Source organism: Nycticebus coucang, chromosome X (genome assembly GCF_027406575.1).
Source record: "Nycticebus coucang isolate mNycCou1 chromosome X, mNycCou1.pri, whole genome shotgun sequence".
NCBI lineage: Eukaryota > Metazoa > Chordata > Mammalia > Primates > Lorisidae > Nycticebus > Nycticebus coucang.
The window spans coordinates 94985-112520 of record NC_069804.1 but is presented as its reverse complement, the minus strand read 5'-3'; the positions used below and the strand labels follow the sequence as shown (position 1 = coordinate 112520).

The following is a 17536-nucleotide window of genomic DNA, read 5'->3' as shown; positions in this document are numbered from 1 at the left end:
CCCCTCGGGCCCACAAGTCTCCTTAAAAGACTTCACCGCAGCGAGGCGCGCGGGCACTGAGCCGCACCGTCGCCGCAGCGATGACATCACTGCCGCGCTGTGGTCGCGCGCGATGACGCTAACGCGGGCGCCTGTGTGTGGGAGCGCGGCCGGCGCGCCCATTTTGAAGCTGTCTTGAGTCGGTCGGGCCCAACCGCAGTCCCAGCCGCGCCCCTCCCGGGTCCGGTCTCTCGAGTCCGCGCAGCCCCCGAGGCGCGGCGCCCCCGCCGCCACCCCGCGCCCCGCAGCCCCCTCAGGGTCTGGGGTCCGCTCGGCGGGGGGCTGGGGAGCGCGCCCCGGGGGTCCGTGCTCACCATGCCGCCCGGAAAGGTCCTGCAACCGGTACTGAAGATGAAGGTGGACGAGCTGTTTCTGCGCTGGCTCAGCGAAGCCGGCACGCAGCTCATGCTGCAAGAGTGTCTACGCGGCATCCAGGCGCGTCCGCCAGAAGCGGGGCCGCCCGCCCCGCCGCCCGCTGTGGGGGCGGAACGCCCGGGGACTTCCGGCCCGGCCCCCGCTGTTCCCCTGGGGGCCGCCTCGAGCCCCAGGAGTGGGCTCCACCCGCGAAGCGCGCGCAGATCGTTGGGGACGCGAGCGGTAAGTTCCAACGGCGGGGAGGTGACGCGGTGCAGGGTGATGGGGGTCGGCGTGGACTAGGCTGCCTGTTTTTGACATTTAGTCCCCTCGCCCGGCTCTCAGGAAGGCCCCCCACACGGACCGTTTCGTCACGGACAGGTGCAGCCCCAAGTCGGTCGCACTTTCAAAATTTTCAGTTTCGTAGGTTGGCTTTTTTGTATCTATTTCTCAGCCATTTCTACTTTCTTACCCAAAGCGCCTAAGGTTTTGTCTGCAATTTAGTGGTAAATTTGGAGTTACTGGAGAGGGACAGCAGTGTGTTAAAAAAGAAGAGGATGTTTTCTGCCCTTAATGCTGTGTCAGGTTATTATTTTATTTTAGCCACAGCGTCTCATTCTCGCCCTGAGTAGAGTGCCGTGGCGTCATAGCTTACAACAACCTCAAACTCTTGGGCTTGAGCAGTCATCTTGGTCTCAGCCTCCCCAGAAGATGGGATTACGGCCCCCCTCCCCCCGCTATTATTTTCTATTTTTACTAGAGATGGGTGTCCCTCTTGTTGAGGCTGGTCTCGAACTCATGCGCTCAGGGGATCTACCTGCCTCTCCTTCCAGGAGTGTTGGGATTACAGGCGTGAGCCACTGCGCTTGGCCAGCTGTGTCAGTTTGAAACATATGGTTGGTGCCTATTGTATGCCTAGAACACTCCTGAAACCTGGCATGTTAATATTCCTTGTCTGTAACGTGTGAGGGTTTTTTGATGGGATGCTGACATCTTGACAGCAGCATCAGGCACATCCTGAAGTGATACTCTGTAGGCCAGTGGTTTCCCAGCCAGAGTGGCCACCTTCTGACAATGAGTGAGGGCTGGGCGTTGGTCCCAGGAGAGACTGTTTCTGAATCATTGGTGGTCCTGATGTGTCCTAATGGATATAGAACATTTCCAGAAATTAGAAAATGAGATAGAGCTTGAGGCAGCCTTGCAGAGGTCCATCATCCAGATATACTGATAGAGCACTTGTCTGTACCTGCAGGACCTCACAGCCCCAGGACCCATCCCCTGAGCTCTGGCCCAATTCACCTTCCCATAAGCTGCAGAACTGTACTGCTCTTTACTGGGGCAGCAGGATGTGAGAGGGCAAGGGCTCAGGAAGGGTGCTGTAGTAATGGCAGGTCCCTCCCTACATGACTTTCCTTGTCACTGGGGCAGCAGAACAGGAGTGAAGGCTTAGGAAGGGTGCCCTAGTAATGGCAGTTCCCCTCCTTATGCGTCTTCCCTTCTTCTTCTTTTTTTTTTTGAGACAGAGTCTCAAGCTTTTGCCCTGGGTAGAGTGCTGTGGCATCATTGCTTGCAGCAACCTCAAACTCTTGGACTTAAGTGATCTTCTTGCCTCAGCCTCCCAAGTAGCTGGGACTAACACGCCCACCACAATGCCTATTTTTTTAGTTATAGTTGTCGTTGTTTGGTGGGCCCTGGCTGGATTCGAACCCTTCAGCTCTGGTGTATGTGACTGGCACCTTAGCCGTTTGAGCTACAGGTGCTGAGCCATGTCTTCCTTTCTTACTGGTGTTGCCGGCCAGCTGCCACTTTGTCATTAAATGTATTTTCATGACAGAAAGCCAGGCCCTGCTCTGAGGTAAACTGTCATATTTCCTGACCCTGTGACTTTGTGTGAATTCCCTTAGCATTGGAAATATTCACAGAAGGATCAGCTCTGTGCAAGGCAGGCATTTTGGTGCGTTGGAAAGGCCATAAGCAGCTCAGGTAGAAATTAAGTTCCTAAGATGTTCAGGGCAGGGAGAGGTTGTTTCTCTCCTTGGAGTAAGATTTGAGGAAGTCAGTTGCAGGGCTGAGAAATGGCTGAATCTATTGCAGATGGGGCACAGGATGGAAGGAGGACCCTCCTGGACCATCTGGGGGCAGAAATAGAGGATGCCTGTGGCATGATGGCTGGGTGAAGCTCAAGGCTCTGCCCCAGTTCCGAGGCTGTTCCTGAGGTCTTCTGGAGGCCTAGGGCATGCTGGAGGGACGTGTTTTACTAGAACCAGTGTGACTGCTGATGCCTCAGGAGCCTCTGGGGTTGATGACGTTTGGACTGGACAGTGGCCGAGTGGGTGATGAGAGAACTGGCTCAGTTGTTACCGAGGCAGGTGACACAAAGGTCCCTTTCTGGTACCCAGTCACCTTAACCAGGTGTAGTAAGACAGAATGAGGGGTTAGGGTGTCCCCTGTCAGTCACACAGTCACCTTGACCAGGTGTAGTAAGACAGAATGAGGGGTCAGGATGGTTCCTCTCTGACACACAGTCACCTTGACCAGGTATAGTAAGGCAGAATGAGGGGCCGGCTGAGTGCAGAATAATTTTGTCTTAAACATCCCAAGAGCTTTCACAAGTGACAGTTCATCTTGTATTAATGGGCACTTGGGTTGATTCCACATTTTTGCAGTTATGAATTGTGCTGCAATAAACATCCAAGTCTTTTTGATAAAGTGACTTTTTTTTCCTCTGGGTGAATACCCAGTAGTGGGCTTGCTGGATCAAATGGAGGGTCTACTTTAAGTTCTTTGAGACATCTCTACACTTTTCACAGAGACTGCACTAGTTTGCGGTCCCTCCAATAGTATATAAGTGATCTTTTCTCTCCACATCCACACCAGCATTTATTCTTTGGGATTTTTTGATGAAAGCCACTCTCATTGGAGTTAGGTGATACCTCATGGTGGTTGTGATTGCATTTCCTTGACTTTTTATTATTTTTTTTTTTTAAGAGAGTTTTACTCTGTCCCCCTGGGTAGAGTGCTGTGGCATCATAGCTCACAGCAACCTGAAACTCCTGGGTTCAAGCCGTCTTCCTGCCTGACCCTCTCAAGTGCCTGGGACTACAGGCACCTGCCACAACACCCAGCTAGTTTTAGTAGAGATGGAGTCTTACTCTTGTTCAAGGCTGGCCTGGAACTCCTGAGCTCTGGCAGTCCACCCACCTTGGCCTCCCAGAGTACTGGGGTTACAGACGTGAGCCACCATGCTAGCCTTTTTCTTTTCAGTCTCACTCATCACCCAGGCTGGAGGGCAGTGTCGCCATAGCTCACCACAGTCTCTAACTCATTACCGCACCTGATTCTTGTGCCTCAGCTTCCTGAGTAGCTGGGATTATAGGTGCCATACCCAGCTCTCAATATGTCTTGGGTGTTTGGAATTTATGGATCATCTCAGTTAAGTGTCAAAAAGTAAATAACCCAAAAGAACAAAGCCTTTTCATGGAGAAGAAATGATAAGAGTTTATTTTTGTGCACCCCGTGATGCAGTGAGTGAGGCCATGTTTACCCTGGAGATGTGATTCCAAACCACAAACTGCAGGGATGGTGATGCTTAGGGCCCAGAGAAGAGATTCTCATAGATAAACTTTTTTCTCAGCTGCTCAGACATGTACAGGATTGAGTATGAGCTGCCTGGCCGGCTCTCTCCTTTCCAGGAAGAGCTGTAGCCCAGAGGTGGTAAGTGGCAGGCAGAGCCATTGGGAAAACATGACATGATGTGGGTCCAGAAGCAGAAGAGAACGTTGTTTTTGCTGCAGCTTTGTGCCACCTGCACCCTGACATTACAGAGAGGTCAGATTGTGTTATGTTCCTGGCAAACAGTGTGTGAAGGGTGCTTGGAATGTCTCCTTCCTGTGTTTGTGGACAGGGAACAGTGGGTGCCAATTAGAAATGCAAGCACCTGGTAGGCCTGACACCAATGATGGCGGCCAGGAAGTTCCATGAGGCAGAGGCCCTGAGTGTGCCTTCAGAGTCCAAAAGCTCCACATGCACATCTGTTACTCACACTCTCAGTGACCCATTGATGCTCCTGGAAGAAGAAATGAAGGTTCAGGGCATGAGCACCTTTGTGGCAGCTCTGCTTCCTGTCCCTTCGACCCCCACCTTGGGACACAGCCCCGTGTTGACATGGCAGTCCATCACAGTTGTGTCTGCCTGGCCCTGCTCCGTCTGTGCTCACAGGTGCCTGGCAGGAGTGCAGCCTGTCAAGTGAATTCACATTGAGGGCTGATGTTAAAATGGCCCCAGGAGTCGGGGGCCTCTCAGAAGGTGGAAGCAGAGATTGGAGAAAGAAACCAGTCCAGGGAAGGAGGGGGATTCAAACATCATCTTTTAACGTTTGATTTTTAAAAGGACTTTGGCCAGGCACAGTGGCTCACGCCTGTAATCCCAGCACTCTGCACCCAGAGTGAGGCGGTGGATTACCTGAGCTCACAGGTTCAAGACCAGCCGGAGCCAAACAGGAGGCTAAGGCAAGAGAATCACTTGAGCCCAAGAGTTTGAGGTTGCTGTGAGCTACAACTCTTTGCACTCTAAAAAGAGCCACAAAGTGAGACTGTCTCCAAAAAAAAAACAAACATGGACTTTGTTGGGGTTTAGTTGACATCTGACAAGCAGCACTGGTATGTGTTCAAAGCATACATTCTCATGGATGTGTGAACCCGCTGAGTAGCCCCCCAATCCCTTGTGGCCCCAGGCAGCCTGCTGTCTGCTCTGCTTTCTGTCCCTGTCTGGAACCAGCTCTATGTGTCTGAGACTCGCCTGGAGATGAGCATCTACTGTATGCTTATGGCCATTTGTGAGGCTTCCTTAGTGAAATGTCTGTTCAAATCTTGGGTCCACTTTCTAAGTTGGGCTGTCTTTTCGTTGAATTGTGAGAGATCTTCACAGAGGGCTAGATGCAGGTCCTCGGAAGGGTAATGTGTTTGCATGTATCTCTCGAGTCTGTGGCTGGCTTTTTCATTTTCTTACCAGTGTTTTTGGAAGAGCAAAAGTTTTTTAACTTACCAACTTTTTTCTCTTATGATTGTTATTTTTTGTATCTTATCTACAAAATGTTTAACTGTTACAAGGTCTCAAAGATTTTCTCCTATTTATCTTTGAAAAGCTTTCTGGTTTTAGCTTTTATGTTCAGGCAAATTACTGCTCACATTGTGAAGAGAGATACCTGCCAGTCCTGTGGCACATGTTGGAAACTCTTTTTCCCACTGAATTGTGTTGAGGAGTGTTGGTTGACTGTGTATGTCTGACTATGTTTCTGGACTCTCTTTCCATCCCACTGGTGTATGTTTATACTCTCACCAAATAGCACTTTCCAGATTAGTGTAATTTACAGCAAATTTTGAAAGCAGGTAGTGTAAGTCCAACTTTGTTCTTTAAAAAACACTTTGGCTACTCTGAGACATTTGCATTTCCATATAAAGTTGAGAATGAAATTGCCAGAAACTACCAAAAAAAGCCTGTTGGAGTTTTGATTTGTATATTTTTAAATCTATACATCAGTGTGGGATGATTGATACCTCAGTGGAATTTCCAGTCTAAACACAGGACACCTTTGCATTTATGAAGGCCTTTGTTAATTTCTTTAGCAACCTTTAGTTTTCAGTGTACAAATCTTGCTCCTCCTTGGTTAAATTTATTATCTGTTTATTTAATTTTTTAATCTCTTAGAGCTGTTGTATAGTTTTAGTATCCAGTGAGCCCTTGACTTGTATCAAAGTGTGGGTGTGCCAGCATTGTGGAGTGTCAGATTGGGCTATTTGGAGATAAATATACGCACACATGTATTTATTATAATGTCTTATCGTACATTCATACAAAATACATTGGAAGAAGAAAAAGTAGCTAAAAACCCTCAGAGCAGGAGCCCTGAGTTTGCCCTATGACTGCATCAGTTTGGGCCTGATCTTCAAACAATGGTCTGTTCTTGTTTTCTGTAGTTGGCTCTGCTGAGGGTCTGTGTGAGGAGGGAAAACGTTCAAGCCCTTCTTGTGACCATCAAGAATTTGCAGGCACTGAAATTGTTCAGAGACTAACTGTTCCTCATTCAGTTACCAGCAGAGAGAGTGATGTGGTTTCCTGAGGTGATGTAGACAGGCCGTGCCCCCTCCAGCTATCCTCTCAGGCCTTCACATCAGAAAGGCAGCTCCCTTGTGCAGACAGGGCCTGCAACTTGGGTTTGATAAGTGTGCTGGATGGACACCAATGTGTCCCTTCTGTGCACAGGGCTGAGCCTCAGGGCTGCTGCCCGGATGGGCCGCAAGCTGGAATGCAGACCCCACTCACTACAGGAGCTGCACTCCCTACCCACAGCTGGCCACACAGTGGGCTATAGAAGGGCCCAGAGCCTGGACACAGACCCCACCGACTACCGGAGCTGTGCCCCCTGCCCCAGGTGGCCACACAGAGGGCTATAGAGGGGCCCAGGGCCTGGACACAGCCACCATGGCTGCCTGGCTGACTGTGAGGACCAGGCCCCACTTGTGGGCAGTGGGTGTGGCAGCAACTCCTGGCTTCTTGGTCTGCTGCACTCTGCAGACTGGAGTTGAGCCTGCTGGGGTTTAGAGAGGTTGGTGTGGCACCTCTGTCCCTCCTCATCTGCTCTGCCCCATGGTCACCACCTGGCACTCGAGGTGGTGGGAGCCATGGTTGAGTAGAGAGCTGGCAGGAACCGGGGAGTCTGGGTTGAGCTCCCCGTTGAGGCCTAGCTGACCGCGCATTCTTGACCCCATGGTGCCCAGAGGCCCTTGGGAGGCATGTGGGACAGGGCAGGCGTATCCCTGGGCCCGGAGAGGGTGGTGGGTTCCAGCCTGTCTGACAGAGGCAGTCCTGAAGGCAGGGCATCCTCTAGCTGGAGATGAGGTCCCACTCAGCTGCTGCCCAGACCCTTCCCTTCCAGGAGGCTTTCTTCTCTGAAGGGATTTTAGTGACTGTATTCTAGAAAAGAGTGGTAGCCCCCCACCCACCCACCCCTTAGTTTTCTTATATTACTGCCCAAGCTTTATTTTCATTGCTGTGTACACCTGCAGTATCCTTCCCAGTTTGCTCAGGGCTGAGTTGCAGGAAGAGCCTGGAGTCTGGGACCTTCAGGACCTCTCAGAAGAGTGTCTCCATGGGACGCCATAGCAGAGAGCTGTGAGAACCTAACTTGTGTGATGCCCCTGAGACACGTGGGTACATAGGACTGTCCTCCTGAGTGCAGAGGCTGGGGGTCTGAGGCAGGTCACTGCAGGATACCTGTGAAGACGGGACCACAGGCCCATGTCCCAGGATGTTTTGGTTGTGTCACTGGTGGCTGGGGCCCAGGGAGGCTGCTCAGTACCCCACAGTGTACAGGGTGCCCACAGAATCGCTCAACCCCAGGGTCGGGGACCAAGGGACTCTGGTCACTGCTTAGGGCTGAGGCTGAGAGACCCCAACCTATAGAGGACCTGTTCTGTGCACCTTTAGTAATTTTGGTTTTCAGATTTTAGATCTGTGTTGCCTTGAAAAGTCCCAGTGTCCCAGCCTGAGCCAGAGTGAGATCCCTTCTCTACTAAAAATAGAAAAATTAGCTGGGTGTTGTGGGCATGTGGAATCCCAGCTACTTAGGAGGCTGAGGCAGGAGGATGACTTTAGCCTAGGAGTTTGAGGTTGCTGTGAGCTATGGTACCACCGCACTCTACCAGGGTGACACAGTGATACTGTATCTCAAATTAAAAAAAAAAAGGTCCAGCGTCCATATTGGTGTTGCTCACACCCAGGTCTGCGGTCCTTTTCCTGCCTTCTGGGTGTATCTGTAACAGATAACAGATCATGCCAGGAGATTCAGAAAACACTTGATCACAAATTTACATCCCCCTGGTAAGCTTTTCAAACAGAGAATGTTCCAAAATGTTTATTCTTTCAACACAAACTTTCACCTTAAACTGCGTATTTATTTAGAAGAGGATGAAAGGTGAAGAGAATTTTATGAAAAATTTTCATAAAGATCTTCTGGGCAGATTAGGAGTTTGGGGGTCAGACGTGCGATAGTCTGTGTCCCCACAAGGAGAGGGCAGATGGAGTCACTGGCCCCATCCTTGTCTCTGTCAAGATTGGAATTTTGTCCCAGCAGTGGAAGAATTTGGGGGAGATACAGGCCCCCAAATAGAGCAGATCCTGGGTTCTGTGCTGCTCTGTAGACAGCTCCATCGCTGTCCAGCCCTGTGTAGACGGCTCCCTCCTTGCCCTGCCCTGTGTAGATGACTCTGTCCCTGTCCTGCCCTGTGTAGATGCCTCTGTCCTGCCCTGCCCTGCCCTGTGTAGACGGCTCCCTCCTTGTCCAGCCCTGTGTAGATGACTCTGTCCCTGTCCTGCCCTGTGTAGATGACTCTGTCCCTGTCCTGCCCTGTGTAGACGGCTCCCTCCTTGTCCAGCCCTGTGTAGATGACTCTGTTCCTGTCCTGCCCTGTGTAGATGCCTCTGTCCTGCCCTGCCCTGCCCTGTGTAGACGGCTCCCTCCTTGCCCTGCCCTGTGTAGATGTCTCTCTGCAGGTGGGGCTGGGCCTGCTGTGCTCCCCTCGCTGTGGCTGGCATCCAAGTGGTCGCTGAGGGAGGACGTGACTCCCTTTGAGGCAGAATTTGATGATAGAACAGTGCAGCTGCCTGGTGTGTGTGTGTCTTGGGGGCACAACGGGGCTGGGCCTTGAGCTAGAGAGTCTCCTGGAGGGCATCTTGGGGTGGGGGATGGAAGGAGCAGGTGGACCAGCCTGGGTCCCATGCAGGTGGCTATAGGAGTAGAGCCAGGTGAACCTGGGTGGGGGCAGACAGCAGGTGGGGGGTCCACCAGGAGGTGAGAAACAGGGGCCCCATCAGTAGGCAGGGTGCAGGGATTCTCAAGAGGTGTGGCTTGAGGTCCACAGGTCATATGTTGGGAACTCAGCTTGTGCGTGCGTGTGTGTGTGTGTGTGTGTGTGTGTGTGTGTGTGTGTGCGCGCGCGCGCGCGCGCGCACCAGGCACCTTTGCAGGCCATCTCGCAGTAGTCTTCCAGGAAGAGTATTAAATGCAGGCCTCAGACTGGCCAGGGAGTTTAGCTTTGGTGGCTGGTGGCAGAAGGTCACAGCAGGACAGGGTGTGTTTCCTGTAGCAAGGCCTGTGCCTTCGTGGCCCACTTTCTGGCTTTGTTGACCTGAGTACTGGCTTTCAGGGTGAGATAGGAAGAGATCTGCTCCTGGGTTTGGCTCCTCCCAGGTATGTGGGGCCAGGCTGGGTTTGGGGTCCACTCTGACCCAGGGAGGGCAGTGCTTCTGCACTGGAAGTGTGTGTCCCCGTCACACTTTCCTCCTGCACTTGTGATTGTCCCTCATGTTTGAATATTCGCCCTTGGTCCTGTTCTTGAGCTTCTTTCTAGAGAACTTAGAGGGGTAGGAGGCAGACTTCTGAATCCTTGGCAACGGTTAAGAAGTGGGAAAGATGGAGGAATAGGCAAGGAAAGTGGAGAGGCACAAGGGAGACAGGGACAGGGCAGGGACGGGACAGGGACAGACGGGGAGGAAGGAATGGGACAGGGGAAGGAATGGGCATGGGCGGGGCACGGACAGCTCCTTAGAGTTGAGTGGGGAGACAAGGTCAGTGTGACATGGCCACGCTGTGTGTTTGCAGCTTTGAGACATTCCAGAGAAGGAAAGACTACAGAGACTGGAGAGCCAGTGTTGCCAGGGCTTGGGGGACAGGGAGAGGTGAGCAGGGGGAGCACAGAGGACCTTCAGGGCAGTGAGACTGCTCTGCACAACATTTTCCAGTGGACACTTTATCACGTCGCCTCCATCCAGACCCACAGAAAGTGCTGAGCATGAACCCAAAGTGAACTGTGGACCCTGGCTGATGGTGACATGTCTGTGTTGGTCCATCGGTGGTCACAAAGGTACCCAGTAGAAGTGCGAGATGTTAAGTGCCAGCAGGCTCCCTGGCTGGGAAGGGCTGTCTCCTGACCCAGTGCCCACTCAGAGCTGTGGGCTAAGCTGGGGTGGGGTGTCTTGGGAGCTTCCAGCACTTGCAGAAAAGCTGGTCTCAGCTGTCTGGGAAGAAGGACCATCTGTCTGAGTGGGCCTCATTCAGCCAGGGCCTTCCAGACGGGAGCCTGGCGTCAGTGTGGGCTGCTTAGGGATGTCCCCTGACTTGCAAGACTTCTGTGTTTTCCTGTTTGCTTTTTATTTATTTTTTTTTTAAGTGCTATAGCATCATTTATTTATGCTTCTACTTCTCTAGACGAGGATTTTGTGTGTGTGTGTGTGGTTTTTGGCCGTGGCTGGGTTTGAACCCGCCACCTCCCACATATGGGACCAGCGCCCTACTCCTTGAGCCACAGGCGCCGCCCTGCTTTTTATTTGTTATTGAGACAGAGTCTCACTATGTTGCCCTTGGTAGAGTGCCATGGCGACAGCAACCTCAAACTCTTGGGCTTAAGCAATTCTCCTGCTTTAGCCTCCCAAGTAGCTGGGACTACAGGCGCCCACCACAATGCCTGGTGTAGTGTTGTAGTTGTTTAGCAGTCTCGGGTTAGGTTCGAACCCACCAAGCCCTGGTGTATGTGGCCGGGCGACGTACTGAGACTCTGTCTCAATAAAAAATAGAAAGCAAACGGGAAAACACAGAAATCCTGGAAGTCAGGAGACATCCCTGAACTGCCCACACTAACCACTGAGCTATGGGCACTGAGCCCCTGTTTGCTTTTTAAAGTAACTCTGAATCTGTTCTGTGCACTGGGCCAAGTTTTCCACAAGGGCAGAACATGGGGTGTGTTTACTTGGCATGTGTAGACAATTGACACCCCCTGGTTAACCAAATGAATGGGTGACTGGATGAATGAAAGAAGGAAGGAGGGATGGAGATATGCCGGTGAGGACAGGAGAAGCAGAGATGGCACAAGCCTGTCTTCTCTGCAGGGCTTTAGTGAAAGTAAAGGAAACTTCAGAGGCACTGATGAGTAATGACAGCTGTGTGGCTCTGGCCATATAACCAAACTCCAGGGGCTTTTGAAACAGTGGAAGGTGAAAGGGCAAGTCATCCTGCTGTTTCAGATGGGGACTCAGGCATTGTGGCCCCAGAATGCCAGTGGGAGAGCCCTGAGATGAGGCCTGGGGGCCAGGGAATAGGGCGTGAGCAGAGCCCAGAGCCTGGCGGGAACCTTGGGCTGGTGGGGCCAGAGTGCTGCCCCCAAAGTCATTAATCCCATTCAAGGGGCTCTTTCTCTGCTGGAGCAGCTTGCCTGGGGCTGGTTCCATTGGGTGGGGGTGGGGGGTTGGTTTCCAAGATGAGCCTGTTCTATCTGGGAGCTGGTTCTAGCTGGGGAATTCATTTAAGCTGGGGACCAGTTCTACCTGGGGGGCCCTAGGGGGGCTGGTTCTAGCTGGGGGAGGGGTTTCTGGGAGGCAGTTCTAACTGGGGAGCTGTTTTAGCTGGGGGAGTTCAGGGGGTCTGATTCTAGCTGAAGGGCTTGTTCCAGCTTGGAGGGTTCTAGGGGGGTTGGTTGTAGTTGGTTCCTCGCCCTTCTGGCAGTGTGCACTCCGTGGGTGTTCTTGGCATGGCACAGGCAATCCTGGTGGTGGGGACCTGATGTCACTGCTGCCCAGAGCACAACCACACACACAAATTATATCACCCCACCTGAGAGGTTCCCTTTAATTAATGTTTGTGGTAAAATCTCTTAAGCTTACTCTATTCTTAGCCCTGTTTCATCTCCTGCAAGACTTTTTGTGCGCGTCAGTGAGTGTGGGCTGGTCTCTGAAGTTTCTGCTCTTCCTGGCTTTGTGTGTGTATTAACGGCTGTCTCAGTTCTGAGCAGCACCTGTGACTCTCCCGGAATCCATTCTCAGTTCAGGATCTTCAGGCTTCATGCCACCAGTGTGCACCATGGGCTCGGGGTGCTCAGCTTTCCTTCTAGGTGGGGACCACGGTGGAGCCACCTGGAATGTTGGCTCAACCTCGTTCACAGTCCCAAGCCCACTTTTTCCCACTGCCCCTTCCTTCTCCTTCTAAGTATGATACAAAGAAGTGCAGTTAGCAAGGTGAGAAATGGTACAGATACAAAATCCCGAATGCTTCACCCCCAACCTTTGAAAAGAACATTTTAGAGCATCCACTGTACTTAGCTAAGTATTTCCAACCCCACAGTTTGGCGAAGGCATTCCAACCCCACTCGGTCTTGCTGCTCAGATACAGAGGCTGAGGTACCCTGGGGAGCGGTGGGCAGAGTGGGGAGAGTTGGCCCCGGGCCTTTCAGCCAGGTCTGGTTTTGCCGAGTGCAGACTTCACTCCCTGGAGGGAGAGGGTGGGCGGCCTTGCAGCCCAAGGGAGCTCTTACTGCTGACTGGTTTGTGTGTGTCCTAGGGCGAGCCACGTGATGGGGTCGCTGTGTAGAGAGCTCCCTCCTGCCCCAGGACCGTTAGCTGAGCGATAGAGAGGAGGGGAAAGGAGAGGAGAAGAGGAGAGGACAGAGGCAGGCAGAGCACTGCCTGCATGGGGTAGGCCTGGCCGGTGGCTCCCTCTGCACAGTTGTGGGTCGGGGAGGGGCGGCTGCGCCTGCCTCCCCGCCCCTCCACCATGCGCCCTCCTCAGCCTGTGGAATGCATGTGTCCCAGGGTCGGTCCCCACAGCTCCTGGCTGGGGACGCATGGAGCGTGCTGAGCCCGGCCACTGCCTGGAGTGTCCCGCTGGCCCTGGCCCGGTCCTGGCCCGAGAGTGTAGCGCCTGGCCTGGCCCCCGCAGGCCCGTGCGAGCCGAGGGCATGAGGCTTCGGGAGCTATCCCTGCGCCAGGACCCCGACCTCCGGCAGGAGCTGGCCTCGCTGGCCCGGGGCTGCGACTTTGTGCTGCCATCCCGCTTCAAGAAGAGACTGAAGGCCTTCCAGCAGGTCGGTAGGGCGGCCTGGCAGTGTCAGGGTGGGCTGTGGGGGGCGGCCTGACTGTGTCCGTGGGGCTGTCTCTGTCTCCTGCCTGTGAGATGGGATTCAGGGCTGGTGGTCTCCCTGCCCTGTGTGTTTCTCTAGCAGCAGCTCCTGTCTGTGCGTGTGACGACCCTGTGTCCCGTGTGGCCTGGTGCAGTTGGGCGTTTTTTGCAGGATTAACTGAGGGTGCAGTGAGAGGCCCACAGGGCCGCTGCAGAAAAGCAGGTGTTTCTGTTTGGAATGTGGAACTTGTAGGAAAATCGTTCTTTACAAAGACTGCCGGCAGCTCCTTTTCCTGTAGCTTTTGCTCTACCCTGCTAACCCTCCTTGTGAAAACTTTTAAGGCTTGATTTCAATGGAGATTATCTATAGAGATGTTAAATTTAAATAGCAGCTTGAATTGTTAGTGACACTAGGGGAGCTGCTCCCTGTTTGTGAATACTCAGTGTAACTTCCAGTCCTTGCTGGAGCTTTCCTTTTCCTTCTTCCTGGCCAGTTCGGTGTCCAAAAGGCTTTGTGGTATCATCACTTACCGCACAATACACCCAGCATGGTTTTTAATTCCTAATTGGCTTTGAAAGTTAGTCTCAATTCTGGTAAGTGCTGGGGAGAAATAAAATTCATGACTGTAGATTTTAGGAATCTGGTTGGAAAATTCCCTGTCTGCGGCTCTCCACTTGACAGGCACGGTGTCCTTTGATAACTTGTCTTTTTGCCTCCGCCTCATCTCATCCTCCCTTGGCCCCTGCCCTCCCCTGCCCCACCCGTGGGGCCACAGAGACTCAGGGTACGTCTCCCTGGTGGCCCTCATGGTCCTCACATGCTCAGTCTTGCCAGATGCTCTGCGTCTTGGTCAACGACATTTGGCACATTAACCGATGGTGTTTTTCTCTTGGTTTGCACTGTAAAGTGGCCCAAACATCCAGTGAACCAAAGCGTCCTGGTAGGGTGGGTAGAGAGACCTGCTTTTTGTTGATATTTTAACTGGGACTTTTCTAAGGTCACATCTGAGCTTTTACAGTCCCTTTGAGTGTTTTCTGTCCAACCTCTGTCTTCCACATTTTGAATTTTATAAGTGTGTACATAGTAGCCTGAAGTTTATCCTGCATTTTAAAGGAAAGTCTCTCTAAAGTCATGTAAATGTGGAGACTTGACAGTGAGGTCAGCTTCATGACAAACTTGAACTTCGTTTAGGAGCTAGGGAGACAGGTGTTGGTAGTTAGGGTTTCTCTTCCATAGTTAAGGTGCTTGGTACATCTGGAATCCCTCCCTCCCCACTCCCTCTTGCCTGGCTGTTGCTGTGTGCTCAGCTGTTGTGACTTGGTGGAGCCAGACCCCAGGGGCAGAGCCCATGCATGAAGGTCTGGACTGTTTCACAGAAGTTACTTTTTGACAAACCGGGGATTCCCTTAGTAGCAGGTTGGTTCATTTCACAGAAAATGTTTCAGTTGTTGTTAGGAATGGGAACATTTATTGTCTGAGTGTTCTCTGAAGTGTAGTGGAGGGACTGTAGGTTTGTTGGGGAGTATCTGTGCAGGAGGAGTGTTGGGAGGAGAAGGTGACTCCTGGCCCCACCCATGCTGTCTGACTGGGGATGAAGAGGCAGCCCTGGGTGACTGGTTGATGAGGTCTGTAGTGGGGCTGCTGGAGGTGGTGGGGTGCAGGTTCCACCCTCTATACTCCCTGCAGGGGACTGTGGCACCCTTTCAGGAGTTCTGTGGCTGTGCCACTTGGCGTGACCCTCTGAGTCACACCCCAGCCCCTAACAGATGTTGCTCCCTTGGTCTTCTGACTGTGCTCTGGTTTCTATTTCCAGTTTCTCTTGCTGCTGCTTCCCAGCGTGGGGAAACCGAGCTCAGCTGCCTCCCTGCCTTTCCCATTCCAACCCACTGGGAATTTCTGCCACTTCTGGCTTTGGGAAGGAAATGGGTGGTGCATGTGTGCCTTTGGGTCCCCTGTGTGATGCTGTAATGCCATATGGCAATGTGTAGGTAGCCCAGAAACTTCGTCATTTCTGACCTCATCTTTTGAACTCTGCCCTTATGCCTGGTCCATCTGACCCTGGCCTGACAGTCACCTGTGTCCTCACTTCAGTTGTGACACACATGCGGCCTCATTGGTTGTGACACACATGGCCTCCTTCAGTGTGACATACACACTCTCCTTCAAGGGATGCACTCACGTCTGGAGTGTGCCTGAGCGGGGCCCTCCACTGAGTTTTTGCTATAGCCGTTCTGGGTCCACACATCACCTGTCTGTGGATCCCTGAGCCTTCTGTCCACTGAACAGCATCAAGACCCCTCTGAGCTTGTCTCCCAGCCCTGGGGGTAGCCCAGGACAGCCATGCTGCCCAACTGTGGCCACACTGGGTCCTGCCCTTTTTCCCCCTGGAGGAGGAGTTTTTCCCATCCCCATGGCCTGGCTTAGTGCACTCTTGCTCTCTCTGGGTGTGTGGACACTGTTCAGTGTCCCTTTGGGTTACTCAGACCCCACAATGCACTGAGACCAAAAGTGCTGCCCCATCGCACAGTCACTTGTGTCCTCTGAGGTGGCTGTCCCCTGAGTCCCCTGAAGTGACCATCCCCTGAGTCTCTGATGTGGCCGTCTCCTGTACATGGAGCTGTCTTCTGGGTGGTCAGCCTGGGCTCTGGCCTGACCCCAGGTACATGCAGGGTCCCGGTGCTGTGCAGGAGAGGTGCCAGGGGCCCCTCACTCTGTGTGACTAGGCTCCACAGTCACCCCCTTCACCCAGAGCTGGTGGATACAGGTGCCCTTACCCCTTCTTTTCCTGTTTTCTCTGTGGTGGCCATACAACCTTCTTCACATCCTCTAGCCCTGTGCTGTGTGCAGAGCTTGTTGGAGCCAGGCCCTGCTCCAGCTTTGGGTGTGGTGGGGGTGCTGGTCTGCAAGTGTGGGAGCAGAGTGTCTATGAGGTAGAAGCGGGAGTCTGTGGGTGGTGTTGGGGAGGCCCAGCGATGTACAGCAGCACTTGGAGCCCTGTTCCACCTGCTGTGGCCCCTTCTGAGTCTGTCAGCCTCCGGGGCTCTGTGGGCCTTGACATCTCTGAAATTGTCCCTACCAACCCCCATCCTACCAGTCTTCTTGGTGTGCTGGAGAGATGCCTGTGAACCTCCCTGTGCTTTCTCACCTCCATTTCTGCTGCCTGTTTTAAGCATTTACCTTTTAACTCCTGTTTCCCCATCAATGAGTCATTGGCAAGTTTAGTTGACAGACGTCTTGCCAGCCCTTTAGGAGAGGCCCAAGGGAGCTGTGAGCTCTGGGCCCCAAGGTAGCTTGCGCTGTACAGCAGACGCTCCCTCTCGGGTGGTGGCCATCATCTGGGTGGGTAAAGGATTTACCTGTAATTCATGGGTGTCGTTCCCTGCTAAACTCTCCAGGCCCCGTACCATAGGGCCCATGCTTCATGCTGAGTCCCAAGTGGGGACGTCTGGACTGGGGGCATCACCCTATACTGAGAACACCTTTGCCTCCTGTGCTGTCACCTTCTCTGTGATGTTGGCCATGTGGGCAGGAGTGAGGGTCCATTCTGCTCATCACAACGAACTCCATCTCATGCCCACTCAAGGGATACTCAGGTGTCTAACTGAGGCAAATGGTCAAGAAGAGGTGTGACCACCTGCACATGACCTGGCTGCTTCCTTGTGGACCGTCTCTGCACCCTTAAGGGGCACTCATAGCTATGCAGAAAGAGACATTTGTTTTATGCCAAGGCTTTACTTTTTTTAGTCGTTTATGGACATGTTTTGCAAGACCGTATCTGCACCTGTCTGGGATTTTAGAGTTGCCAGGAGTCGATGCACCATCTTCTCAGTTCTCTGCGGCTGGTGTTGTCTTTACCCTGCACTGCACACGGGCGCCTTGTGAGGTGTGTGTCCCGTACACACAGTGGGATTAGAAGTAGAGTGATGTGGCAACTGTGTGCACCTGTGTTTGTCCTAATTTCCTTGCGAATGGACCCTGCTTGAGAATGGTTTTTGCAGGTAGACACAGGCACGCACACGTGCACAGTGCTGGTTGCATTTCCACCCCTGGTGTCTGCCCTGCACACAAGAAGCTCAGGGAAGCTGACACTTTCAGAGCCTCCTGAGACCTGCCCTAGGGCCTGACCAGTGGCCATTTCCCAGCCATGCCTGTGTGTCGCTGAAGAATGTGTGTCCTGCAGCTGAGTTGGTGCCAGGTCT

General features: G+C 52.9%; 1 protein-coding gene across 3 annotated transcripts in view; it reads left to right on the top strand.

Moving 5' to 3' along the window:
* The first annotated feature begins 206 nt into the window (after positions 1-206).
* Positions 207-17536, top strand: part of PPP2R3B (protein phosphatase 2 regulatory subunit B''beta) — a 40946-nt gene continuing 23616 nt past the window's right edge. Inside the window, exons 1-2 of one of the 3 annotated variants that reach the window (XM_053579511.1) lie at positions 12738-12912; positions 13030-13301. In XM_053579511.1, the coding sequence (XP_053435486.1) occupies positions 13062-13301 (240 nt within the window). In that variant the 5' untranslated portion in view covers positions 12738-12912; positions 13030-13061. Of the gene's footprint in view, positions 637-12737; positions 13302-17536 lie in introns of those variants that run through there. The other 2 variants (XM_053579509.1, XM_053579510.1) reach the window with 2 other exon arrangements.